This window comes from Rhipicephalus sanguineus, chromosome 11, assembly GCF_013339695.2.
Source record: "Rhipicephalus sanguineus isolate Rsan-2018 chromosome 11, BIME_Rsan_1.4, whole genome shotgun sequence".
In the NCBI taxonomy this organism is placed as follows: Eukaryota; Metazoa; Arthropoda; class Arachnida; order Ixodida; family Ixodidae; genus Rhipicephalus; species Rhipicephalus sanguineus.
In genome coordinates this window covers 101,816,522-101,829,745 of record NC_051186.1, presented here as the reverse complement: position 1 = coordinate 101,829,745, position 13,224 = coordinate 101,816,522, and the positions used below count along the sequence as shown (strand labels likewise).

The window sequence follows — 13,224 nt, the reverse complement described above, 5'->3', positions numbered from 1 at the left end:
ATAAACATCAGTGCGGCGAGGATCTTAAAAAACTGCCAGCGTGACAAAATAATTGAATTAGTATGGGTCCCTGCCCACTCGGGGAACCCTGGGAACGAGGAGGCGCACCGCGTAGCCCGAGGTCTAACAAACCGGGAGGCGCGTCTCTCGGACCCGGTCTACCCTGGTGAGGCACCGACTTCTTTTAATGATATAACGAATATCTATAAAAGTGAACGGCGAGTCTACCCTCCGCCCGATGAAACCCTCACGAGAGCGCAGGCCACGATCCTTCGCCGCATTCAAACTGACTCATTTCATGGTCCTCATCGGCTGGCGCTAATTACGTGCGGATCGGTTAACCCAATCTGCCAAAATTGCAGCGCGCAAGAATTGGCCACACAAAATCACATATTGTGGGGCTGTGAATGCTTTCCTCCCCCCAGAACGCTCCTGCCAGCTCGCTCACAGTCAACGTGGGAGGAGCTTATTAAAACTCCCAGCTAGCTATTGCTGCCTGGGCCGAAAGGGTCGCTGCCCACGTGGAGCCACCCTGAAGACCGCACCATATGTGTAAATAAAGTTGATTCCTCCTCCTTGGTGGACCCCGGCATAAAACACTTTCGTGTTAACGCGATAGCGTTAAAGAGCTCGTATCGCAGAAATTGCGCCGTCGGCGTCGGCACCGTTGGTTGTGAGCGAAAAATCATCATCTTGTCCGTGACCGAAAAATCGAAAAAGCTGCAAATAAAATAAATAATAAAAATGTTGGGTCCGAGTGAGAATCGAACCCAGGTCGTCTGCGTGGTAAGCAGGTGTTCTAGCACACAGCCACGCCTCTGCTTGGGGCTGCACTGAAATTAACTTTGATGCTTCCCAAAAACACGCGTCCTGTATACAGGTGTCACAGTACGAGATGTAATATGGCAGTAATAGTGCGTGGTACAAGCGTACATTGCCATCGGTCGTCATCAACATCATAACGACTTGGTAGTTTAAAGAGAGCCACCCATTACAAAAGGCACACACATTACTGCGCGTATTCCCTTAAGACCCCGTAGTGGGTGCATCGCAGCTTCGAAAAAGGTTCTCGCGCATAATTCCTCCTGGTTTAAAGCATGCTACCCATTACATAAGGCACACACCTTATTGCGCGCATTCTGTTCAACAATCGTAGTGTTCGAAGTGCGCACTAGGGGCAGGATATTGCTATCGCGTTCAGCTCTTAAAGGCGAAGCTTAAGCGTCCCCCAATTTTTTAACTCTTTCGTTACCGCGCCTATTCAAATCGATCACCAATGATCGATGCTTTGAATCGTCGATTTTGGCATGTTGAATTTGTTTCTCGTGCACCTAGCACCTTCTACTAGTTAGTGCAGCCACTGAACTTTCAGAATCACTTTGCGTTTGCCCGCTTTGGCAACATAGTGATTTTTTGCAGACCTTTACTACCTTTACGCGCTTTACGCGATTTTTGGCAGACCTTTACGGCGCTTAGGCGTAGCCTCCGTGATTACAAACATCTACTGCCCGTCGCGGAGGCTGGTGGGGTGAATGTATTTTTAACATGTCGGCAGCGCCCTCTTTGTACACAGTAAGAAGTGGAAAAAGTTGCTGCTCCGTTCGTTCATGGCTGCTGCGCGTTTCATGGCGGCTTTGTTGCGGCGGCCGTGTGTGTTGCTGCGCGCTCTGTAGCTCTATCTCGCGAGGAATCGCCATTACTTGTGAGTTGACAAAAAATAAATTCAGTAGTAGGTGTACACCTTGCACAATGGAGCAGGACGCGTCGGCCATCACGTGCAACATCAGGGGCTGCCCGAACGAGTTCGGCCTGAGCGATCCCTCGCACCTGCTGTACGTTTGCACGGCGGACGACATCCAGTGCAAGGCATGGCTGGCCGTCATCCCAAAGGTCTCGCTCAGAGACGTGGGCGAGAGGCTATGCGTGTGTTCGCTGCACTTCGCGGACGGCGTCAACGTGAGCGGCGACATCGTGCCTACCATCTTCCCGCCCGTGCCCGTCTCGGTGCCCGCCGCCACGGTCAGCGCGCCCACACCACCACCAGCGCCGAGCACGTCGCTCGTCGGCGAGCTAACCCTGGTCGGGCCGGCGGTGAAGATTAAGGAGGAACCCGTTGACGTAAGTACGCGCTTACCTGGTGGTAGAAAGTGTGAAGTGCCAGCGAAGCACTACGCGATTTTGTAGTGTTTTGGTTTGGGGGCTCCGCCATGTCTGACGCGAAAGACCTGAAGCCTTGCCTTTGAAAAGTGACGGTTGCGACATGTGTATCTGGAAGCATATCTCGCGTTTGACTGTGTTCATTGCGGATGCATGCAACTGATACACACCGTCTCAAATGGTTGCGGATGCGAAAAAAAAAAAAAGCGGAATTTTCCCTATCGGGCACGCGTTTTTGAAAGGAGCAGTCAAACACTGCGTGTCGCTATCGATTGAGCACAGTTGCGGCGTCTTGAGCGCGCGATGGGCCAAATAAAATCCGGAGTTGAGCGTAACGTTTGACAGCTTCAGGCAAGCGGATGACACGAAACGGCTAATTTGTCTCAACAGCCGAACTGTCTGAAATCACTTCGGTGCTAGGTGGGGCGATTCCTTTGGCGTTTGTGTTGTGTATTGCTTGCTGGCCGATCATTGAGACTGGTGTTGCCATTGGTGCGGTGTCATTTCGACGAATGTTTCAGAGCTTGTTGTCCTTACTGCAGTTCCTAGACAGAGCACCTAGCTGCACATGCGCGCAGTAACACTCGTGTAACTTTGGCAGTGCTGAGCAGTTTTTGTGATGCGTGAAGCTACGGCTGCTTGGTGTTTTACTAGAAGTGCATCACCTAGGCATGGGCTGGACGCCACAACCGGCAGCCTGAAGGCACCCCACAACGCTGCTTTTTAATTGTTTTGGTATTTTTTTTGGAACTGTCTACGGTGCCGGCAGCCGGCAGAGCAGGCTGCACGGGATAATGCCGGCACTTCGTCTCGATTGGCTGGCTGCAGTCATGTGACCACACTGCCGGTATTTCTGCTTTGGCAGTGTTAGGAGCCGTTGCAGTTACTTCTGGACGTAAGAATAACGAGTCTTAAAGTTACGTCCAGCGTGACAGTACAAATGCGGCCCGTTAAACCTACCTAACCGATTGCACGACCTCCTTAGAGGAGGCCGTGACCGATTGGCCCTAGTGGCGCAGCGGTTAGCGTGTCGTGCTCGGAACTGCTAGGACGTTGGTTCGAACCACGCTGCAGTTTCGTCTTTTTTTCTTTTTTTTTTTGCGGCAGGGTATTGTTTGGTGTTGCATTAGTCTGTTACCAGACTGAGAAGCGCGAACCGGCTCGTGGGTTACGTGCGCCCCAGTGACACGGGCACACCACGGACGCTGGCACGGACGGGCGCCTGCCCCGAAGGGGCAGGCGCGCGGGCTAAACAGCGCGTGGCCGCGACAGCGGCCAGTAGCGCGTGACCGTGACCCTGCCAACCGGCCATTGAGCGATAGCGAAATGGCCGCACTCGCGAAGCGAGGGCGAAGCCACGATTAGTTTTCCGCGCCCTTCGGGCGCAGAGGGCCTTCACTGAGCAACAGGAAAATATACTAAACGTCTCTCGAAGCCAGGCAAAGCGCCTCAGTGACACGGGCATCATGCACAATGCCAGAAATAGAATGCACAAGCAGAAAGTAGAATGCACAAGCAGAGAATGCACAAGTAGAATGCACAAGTAGAATGCACAAGCAGAAATACCGGCAGTTTGGTCACATGACTGCAGCCAGCCAATCGAGACGAAGTGCCGGCATTATCCCGTGCAGCCTGCTCTGCCGGCTGCCGGCACCGTAGACAGTTCCATTTTTTTTACCTTTTTGGCCTTCTCGAAAATAGTTTTTGACCACCACCTCTGTAAATACCCCTTACAATGACAGTTAACACCTAATTACTCTTCAGTCTGCATTTGAGTGTTACCTACAAATGTTCCAAGTTTGAATCTCATTTCCTGATATCTTTTGTATGGCTCACATTTGCTATAATCCGCCAGAAAAAACTTCGTGTTAACATGGAACAGAACATGTGTTGGAAACGCAGCACAGCGAGCCTGTGACAGTTGGTTTATTCAGCGATGCCTGTGCATGGGAGCAAGGTGTTACATCATTGTTTGCCACAGGCCTGAGGGCATTTTTGGAGCATCATTAGTGCTTGCTGTCACCAGTGGGCTGTTGTGTGGTTCACCCCAGCAGCTCCCCAAAGCTCTTGGGGAGCTTCAAGCTTGGCACATGTTTGTATTGCACTCGAAGTGGCCAGGCTGTGTACGCTGCAAGTTAGGAAAGATTGTCTACTTGTGCACCCCTATGAATGCTGCGTGCATGCTGAGCGTGATTTGCAAGTACGGCACATGCGCCATGCAAGCAAGACTGGGGTTCGAGGCATCTGATTGTACCTTACATGTGCTTGTAAGCAAAACTGATGTTTCGATGAAGTGTTGCTATACATTATTTTCATATGTTCATTGCAAAAAAACAGTCGCAAGCATGCATGTGTGGTAGGAATCGTATGCCCTAATATCTCCCTAGCTGTCCACTCAGGAAAATCTGAGCGTGGTTTAAGGGGGGACACGGGTCTTAGAAACCGAAAAATCGCGAAAAAAATCGGTTTTTTGAAAATGTTATTTTCGGATTTTGCAGTGACTGATGCATAATCTGGCAAATTTTCACGCGTCCTGGATTGATATTTTAGCCGCAGTAGCGTTTTATATCATGCATGTGACGCGAATATTTCTCGATGGACGCGCAAAAATGGGCTTTCTTGCAGGACGCGCAGCTGCCATTCTACGTCTCTGATCGCGGCCATCTTGGTCCCGTTCGAAAGAGCCGCGTTTCTTTTTTATTTTTCGCGCCACCACTACTGCATACGCCAAGCGGCCACTAAGAAAAAGCCCGCGAAAAGCTAGTCCCGATGCGCGGTCCTATTGGTCTACCAGTGCACGTGACAGTGAGCGCGCACGCCATTGGCAGATTTCCACAGTCGTCTGCTCGGGCCGCGGGAGTTCGCGTCGGACAAAGCGGCTGAAACGCGCAACCATGCCGAACTCAACGCCAAAGTTCGCTACGAAGTACAAATTCGGTGGACGGACAAAGAAACGGAAAGTGTACAACTCTCAAAAGAAGCGCTGATCACCTTCAGAAGATGTCGACGGTAGTTTGCCTCCCGTGCCAAGCGCCCCCGAAGACGCTGACTGTGGGTTAGGCCTAGCGGGTGAAAGCGGCTCTGACAGCGACCACGTTCGACAGACGTTTCGGCGCGACACCGTCATGTTGGAGCCCGCTGATTTGTTGAAGATCGAGAAGGACGCGGAAGCAAAACTCCGGAACCTAGCATCAACGCCGGCCACCACGCGAAAATCGGGTCTTCTCGCTTGTGCAAACGACACTGCCACGGACGCCGCCGCGGCTGGCTCGGATGTGATGATGTGATGGAGACGCGCTTCGCTCTGGTGAGCCTCGACGCTCGTAACGCTCTGCAGTCGAACGTGAAGTGCAAAGGGTGCGACGGCGATGTGTCTGCGCATAGGTGAGCGCGAATACGGCCTCGCCGTAAAGATTGTTACGTCGTGCGAGATCTGCGGTGATAACGCGCCGGTGTGAAGCTCGCCGCGCGTGAACAGCGGAAAAACGTGTAACCCGTTCGTTGTGAACATTCTTGCCACGCGCGCTATGAAGACCACTGGCAATCAGCAAACAGCGCTGAATGAGATCTTCGCTACAATGAATGTGTCTGGACCTGGACCCTCGGCTAAAAAACGCATGGCAGAAAAAGACCGTCGCAGATCAACAGCATCAGCTCGCAAGCGTGCCTCTGCAGAAAACATGCAGCGGGCGTTGAAAAAAAGGCATTTAGGGGACTCAAGGCAGAAGGACTACCTGCCTGGTGCCTACTGAGAATGCTGAAATTGTAAATTATTGTAAATACACGACTATTCCATGCTAGAGTTTGCCCAAAATGGACTTGTTGTGTTTTTTCACGATTTCTCAGGATTCAAATTTTGCTGCGGTTGCAAACTTGCCAGAAAGATATCTCTGCCTTCAGAGCAGCTAGGACTGTCATTTTTGTTGTGACATGTAGCTCTATCTGTAGTGCACACAGGGGTAGTTGTGAATTTTTGAATAATATCTTCAAACATTTTATATTTTGCACAAAATTGGAGCATAAAGTGGGTGTGTCTGCAACACTGAAATTCAAGGTGCTACAACGTAGCTAAAGATCATCAGATCAAAAAAGCATTCCTACCCCTGTGTGCCTTATGTTCATTAGTATCTAGGCATGTGTCAATAGTAGCTCTCTAATAATTTTTTTTTGTGTACTGTACCTGGAAACAATGGGTAATTAATTTTAAGATATCTCAAAAACTAATTGACATAGGAAAAAAATAATTACATTTTCAAAATCAGCATTAAAAACTGAATCATACTGTTAAGTTTCTTTTTAAATACATGAAAAAATTTAGCATTTCTCTCTCAAGTACAGTGTCCCCCCTTAAGAAGGTTCATTCTCATTGCCTGCTGCATAAGCGTTCTATGGTTAACCACTGGGTTGCAGCAGAAAAAGGATGACCGAACCTGACAAGCTCTCCTTGGCTGCCATTCTGTTTGAAAGAGTGCCCTACAGAGTGGCTGCTGTAGTGGCTGACAGAAAAGGGCCAACGAAATATTAAGACCTCAAGTCACTTTCATATATGCTTCTGTGACTACTTATTTTCTGTTTTTAACAGCGGAGCTGTTTAAAGGGCAACTCCGGTGATTTTTCGAGGTCGATGGATCTCAACGAAATTCGCTGGGTACGTTCCTTTGCACGTTTCCGTCATTTATGCCAAATTACAGGCTTGAGACATGCGCAGATTGTTTACAAATGAACTTTAAAGATTGTCTGCAAACGCCCTCTTGGCTTCCCACAATTATTGCCAACATTGCGTCTGTGACGTCAGTATTGGGAAGGCGGTGGAAGTGACGCAGCCGAGGGCACCGCTAACTTAGGCGCTTCGGCCGCTGCAGCGAGCGTCTCCTGTGCACAAGGCGACAGACAGCGTTGGTATGGCCGGCGCTTCGCTGGTCGTCCCGGCTGTCACAGTTTTCATACTCCGCGCCGGCGTGACCGGCATGCCTTGCACGACTTCCGGTTCGTTCGCAACAACGTCTACGTCATACGTAGACAGTACACTTGGTTGGGTTTCGGTTTCGGTGTTACGCTTTTTTGCTTATCTAAAATTATTTTCCAATTTGCCGAGTATTTCTGCTATCGGGCCCGTAACAGGAGCGTCTCAGGAACATAAAAGCGCCATTACTTTGACATGGCCAAAAAATCGCCAGAGTTGCCCTTTAAGACCAAGGTAGAGCCCTGGGAATCCATCGTCCATACTTTCTAGCCCAGCTGCGAGAGTTATTCCTGACGAGAGGGAGAGCATGGGTAATGCTAAGTGGGTGAGAGGGAAGCCTAGCATAGCGAGTTGAGCCTGGTAGAGAAAGAGTAGCGAGGTGGAGAGGAGGAGAGCAAGCTATGGCAGGAGCAGAGCAGGTGGTATGGAGAGAGCAGGAGTGCCATTGGCTGTGCCAGTGAAAGGAGTTGACCAATGGTAGTATGCGCTAGGTACAGGTGGTGCTGTTGGGGAGGAGGAAGGGTGCGCAGAGCGTTGGTGAAAGCGGAGGAAAGGTGCGCTCCTTCCACCAGCTCCGCCTATGCAACATTAGGTCAGCTGAAGCTGCGCACAACTTTTGTTGTTTTCTGTAACAAACATACAAGATCAAGTTGTCAATCCCTTCATCCAGACATTCATTTCATTTACAGGCGCACATATGGCACAACTGCACGATTAAATAATGGCTAATGCCCACATAATGTAACTAATTACGTTATGTGGGCTCAGAGCTGTGGCCAGTTGGAGCTCTCAAAGATGACACGGATGTAGCAAGCATGAAGAACCCAACCTTCACTTGAGTCCCTACACACAACTACCATTCCATTCTGGCCATCGCTGACCCTATCTCGTGCCAGCTGCTGGCCATGATGATATGCGTGCATGCCGCATGCACCCACAGTTACAAGACCTAATTTATGCCCACCCTTCGTCTGCAGACTCCAACTTAGAGGGTAGCCCCGCAGTGCACACACTTATGCTATACTCGGTTACAACGTAAAAGAAAATGTGAGCTCGTCCCACAGCCATCACTGTCCCTCCCATAGAGAATTTGCATAAATGCACCATCCAATAGCATCTACTCGTTTTCCTGATTGTGCACTTTTTGAGTTTCAGATAGTTTACTTTCCCATACAGATGCACTTTTGTTTCGCGGGTATTAGGTCCGAAACTTGAATGTCCTGGTAAATTTTGTCAGATTCTGGCATTGCTGCTCAGCCAAACATAATGTTTTAGTTAGTAATGACAGGCCTTTAACTCCTAATGTGTGTAGTGTTTACATTAGTTGAGAAAAAGTACTTATTGTTTGTGTGGAAACTAGCTAATGACTAACTAAATTACTAAACTAACTAAACCTGTGCTTTAGAAGGACACCAAAGACAGCAATGAATTTTCTTGTATTAGTTGAATTACCTTTTTCACAATACCAAAAGTGCAAATGTTTAACGAGATGACGCTTGCTAGGTGAGAAAATGTGCAAAAAGAAACTGCAGGTTGTGATGCTGCCTTGGAAGTTCTCGTACCTCACTGTGACGTCATAACTTTTGATGGCACTTTCTAGGGCCTACACAGTTCTTAACCGGTAAAAAATGAAGTACATTATACACTGAGGTGACCAGAGATCTAACGAACCACGTTTCAGGAAATTTTGTTGAGTCACTGTGACCAAAATATGAAAAACACTTTCCATTTGATGACATCCTGCTGTTGCTCACATGCAGAGATCTCAGTGCGAGAAATTCAAAAGGAAAATTTTGATCCTCGTTTCATAACAGCAAAACTGTTAGGCTGGCAGTAAGATGTCCGTTAACAAAATACCCTTGCTGCGCCGTTGCTAGAAATAGCCAAGCTGCCGCTGTACCGTCGCCATAGCACCCGCCACAGTTTCTTACACCATGGCTCAGGTATACTGATTTCAACACACACAGAGTGGCAAGCCTTGCATGTGTTCTGAATCCGCCTGTCGCCATCTCCTGGCTGCTGCTTCTCCAGCCAAGCACGCTGGATCCAATCTCCACCGGCGTTGCGATTCCCGTGCTGCAGCATGACGAGCTGAGCATCAACCAGCTTGGCTGGGCCAAGCTGGCTTTTTTTTCTTCTATTAATAAGCCTGGAATGCTGAAATTAAACACTGGAGATTTCAAAGAAGAACTTGTAAATTTAAGTTGATTTATTGTTTCAAACTAATGTCCCTTTAATGCATATGTTAAAATAGTAAACTTTAGGCAGGTGAAAGTGGCCCATGAGACAGCCTTGCACAGATGGGAGCAAAGCCTACATCTCTCATATTTTAGGTGTAGTGGTTAAAGGGGCCGAGACACAGTTTTCGATCATAATCTGTGTTATGTGGATTAATCCTTGTGCATTCACAAATAAGCTGGCGAAATTTTAGCACATTTGGTCGAGCACTTAATTTATAATCGAATATATTTATAAACACACGAGCGGCCCGAGAGTCAGGCAACACTGGTTCACTCGCGAGCCGTGATGCAACAAGCAGCTAGCTGTGCAAGCGTCTGCATTGCGGCGAACGATATTGTTCCGTGGTCAGCTGCACATGATATTGAGATATCTTAGCTTTCTTCAGCTTGGCACGCCAGTGGTTCACTGCCAGGGGAGAAATTGGCTCTACGCGATTCGACTCTGCCAATAGGAGGAATCCCTCCCTTCTTGTCTTTGAGAGATCTGGCTGTCTGCTCCTGCTCTGCCCTTCTCACTCATGCCGAGAAGATATCCAGTAGTGTGTTGGTTCGACAGTGGACACTTGACTCATCGTGCAGAACACGGGAGAGACCGAACCGTGCGAGACAAAGCATAATGGCATGGCTATGTTCAACTGTTGGCGTCTTTGTGCCATCTTAAGAAATAATATTTTTGTTTTCCTGTCGTAGATAGAGGTCGCGTCGCGCCCATCATCGTTTGAAATTATTTGCATTGATGTAAAAATTTATTGTGCCTATATTTACGATATTGGAGGCCTAAAAGGTTGTTTTGCCTGCCTATTTGTGGCGCCTAAAACGTGCTTTTTAATGCCTGAAAACCCGTCCTCTACTTATCACAGACTGGGATAAATTTTTCTGCTACTGTGCATCTTTTGTTCTGAGGGTTGCCTTTTATCTATGTGCTGCAAAACTTGAGGATGGCAATTTTCTGTTAAAGGGACACTGAACTGAATCTGTCAATAAATTTAAATGGACAAATTATTCTTAGAAAGCTCTACTGTCATTAATTTTGCCATCATAGGTTCATTAATGGAAGAGAAAATGAAGGCTAAAGTTACATTTTTCAAAAGTTCCCGCTGAAACCTGTAAATCTGGAAATTAGTGTCATGTAGGAGGTATCAAAGTGTTTTTTCATATTTTGGCTGCATTGTGTTAAGGAAATTTCCAGAAACTTGGTATGTTAAGGTAGGTCACCACCTTCAAAAACGCATTTTTTGAAAAAAATTGCTTTTTTGGGATTTAATATTTTAGAGACCCCTGTCTATTCAAGGATATTTAGCAAAAATAATTATGTATTTATCTTGAGCCGTTCGAAAGTTATAACCATTTTTCCAACCCCTCCTAGACGCATCCGAAACCGAAACTGAAGGTTTCCGTTTCCACAACACCTGCCATCTCGTCATACATGTGTTTCTGTATATATATTACGTAATGCTAAGTTGTCCAAGTACGTTCCAAAGCTTGTGGAACATGTTGTTTTCGATTTATTTAAAAATTTCCACTACAAGGCTGTGGCACTCTGTTGTTTAAGTTGCGCGTGTTTTCCCTCGGCTGTCTCTGCTTGTTTGTATGCCGTTTCGAGCTCTTGGACTTAGTTCTGGCTTTTCAAGGAGGAAGTTATAGTACTTCCTCAAATATGGCGAAGTATAGCACAAAAAAGAAGCGTCAACGCAAGTTAGGTAATCAATATACCAAGCGTGGACCCACTGTGGAGCACGTGGGTGAGAGTCAGCTGAAGACGCGAAACGAGCTAGGAAAAAAATACATGCTTCCGCTCGCCCAAAAGGAGATTGTGCCACTTCAAAGGAAGTCCCGAGCTATGAGCCTGGTGAATTTCAGGCATATCTAATGTTTCTTTGCTATATGGACATTTGGTTCAAATCTTCAAAGCAATTTTTCTCAAAACGTGATTTTTTGCATGCTACAGTTACGCGAACAGTGATAACTTTCTTTCTAATAAATATTTTTACATAAAAGTTTCCGTGCTGTTTCTTTATATGTAGAGCTGTGCATTCAAGCAGAATGATTAAAAACTAGCGGTAACTTTTTGTACTATAGCCAATTGCGCGCAAAACAAACCTTCCAAATATTAGCTTTTTAAGTATTTTTATGATAACACGCCTCAGCTTAGAGATATGGTGATCGTGGAGGTTAGATGCACAGGATATTGTCCTCACTACGTACCTGCCAAGTGGCGTTTGAATCGCACCAACAGTTTTTTAGTTATGACTGTTGGCGCAACATGCATATTTTGGCACATTTTGATTTTTGTAATTTTAATTTTTTACATTTTTGACAATTTCGTCATTTTAAAGTTTAAGTTTACCTAAGCCCAACAAGCCGAAACCATAATTATAACTTTTGGACTAAAATTGCAAAATTTTTTCTCGAAGGTGGTGACCTACCTTAAGTCCATGGCCCCCTCAGAGGACAATGTACTACATTTTTACAAATTAAGAACTGTGCAGACCCCTGTAGACGCTGTCAAAATCTGCAACGTCAGAAATGAGCTGGTGCAAGAACTTCAAAGTGGTGTCGCCACGTGCATTTTGGTTTTGAGCGTTTTCATGAATACCAGGCATCTTCACGTGGAAAGAGTTGTGCTTTTGGTATCTTAAATGGGTAATTTACTAATATAACAAACATTGTATTTCTCCTTAGTGTCCTTTTAAGCTAACCTTGTTTCATGTGTGGTACAAGGTAGGAGTAGGAATGGTGTCACAACACCATGTTTATTTGTATTGTTATGTGTATTGTATGTTATGTCTGTTATTTGTATTGTTATGTGTGTTATGTATGGGCTTTTGGAGTTGGACCATAGCCTTGGGAAACGTACAGTCCTGACTGACCGAAACACATCATAACTTCAAGTACAACTTGCACGGGCTGTTGCTCGAGATAACCACGTCATATCACGTAATCTGGGGGTTAAAGGTTGCGTTAGCTCTGATGTAAGTGTACAAGCTAGTATTACACCGATTGGACATGAATGGAAAACGGTGGAGACGAAAGTACTGCGTGCATCACATTGCCCTGAATTAGACAAGAACCGAATGAATCCAGCAGGCAATTAGGCCAAGGAAAGCATTTGGGACAATAGTTGTCTTCACCTGTAGTCTAGTAATTATGACACAAAATGAACGAAAAGTCGCCCTTTCTGTTGGTTACATCCGAAACCACACGCAGCCTTTGAATTCTGCAAAGTCCAGTGCTCTACCAATTGAGCTATGATGAAAGGCGCTTCCTTGTCCGCTTTGTTCGGTATTTCTGTACATGGGGGTTTTTAGTCAGCTGCCACCTTGTGCGAGAAATCACATGCCATGTGACACCCTCAAGGCAGAAAGTTTGTTCCACAATCCCCACCTTGGCTATGAGTGGCTCTAGCAGCTAACACTCCCAGGGATTACATGAACAGAAATACCCAACGAAGTGGGCAGGGGAGCGCTTTCATCGTAACTCAATTGGTAGAGCATTAGATGTGCAATTTGAAGGTTGTGGGTTAGGATCTCACCGACGGAGAGGGTGATTTTTCATGCACTTTAATCCATTTCTGTTTAATGCCATAATTGCTGCACTATATTTGAAAGACAACAATTAATGGCCCCTCTGCTTTTTTTGACCTACTAATTGTCTGTTGGGTTCATTTGGTGTGTCGAACAAGGAAACGAGCCTCTTGAAAAAAAAAAGCCCCCTTCTTTTGCCCTAAATTTATGCTTTTCATTTTGTGAGCATTGTACACATTGGCTGCTGTTCCCTGCAGGGGCTCAGTGGGCGCGGTGTTTTGCTGATGAGCATGAAGTTGTTGTTTTGACTCCCGGCAAAAAGGGCAAACCAGCGTTGGTG

General features: G+C 46.8%; 1 protein-coding gene across 1 annotated transcript in view; it reads left to right on the top strand.

Annotated features, from left to right (window-relative positions):
• The first annotated feature begins 1,616 nt into the window (after nucleotides 1-1,616).
• The window catches only part of LOC119373678 (uncharacterized), a 64,606-nt gene continuing 52,998 nt past the window's right edge, over nucleotides 1,617-13,224 (top strand). Inside the window, exon 1 of the mRNA XM_037643741.2 lies at nucleotides 1,617-2,118. Coding sequence (XP_037499669.1) covers nucleotides 1,750-2,118 — 369 coding nt within the window. The 5' untranslated portion in view covers nucleotides 1,617-1,749. The remainder of the gene's footprint in view (nucleotides 2,119-13,224) is intronic.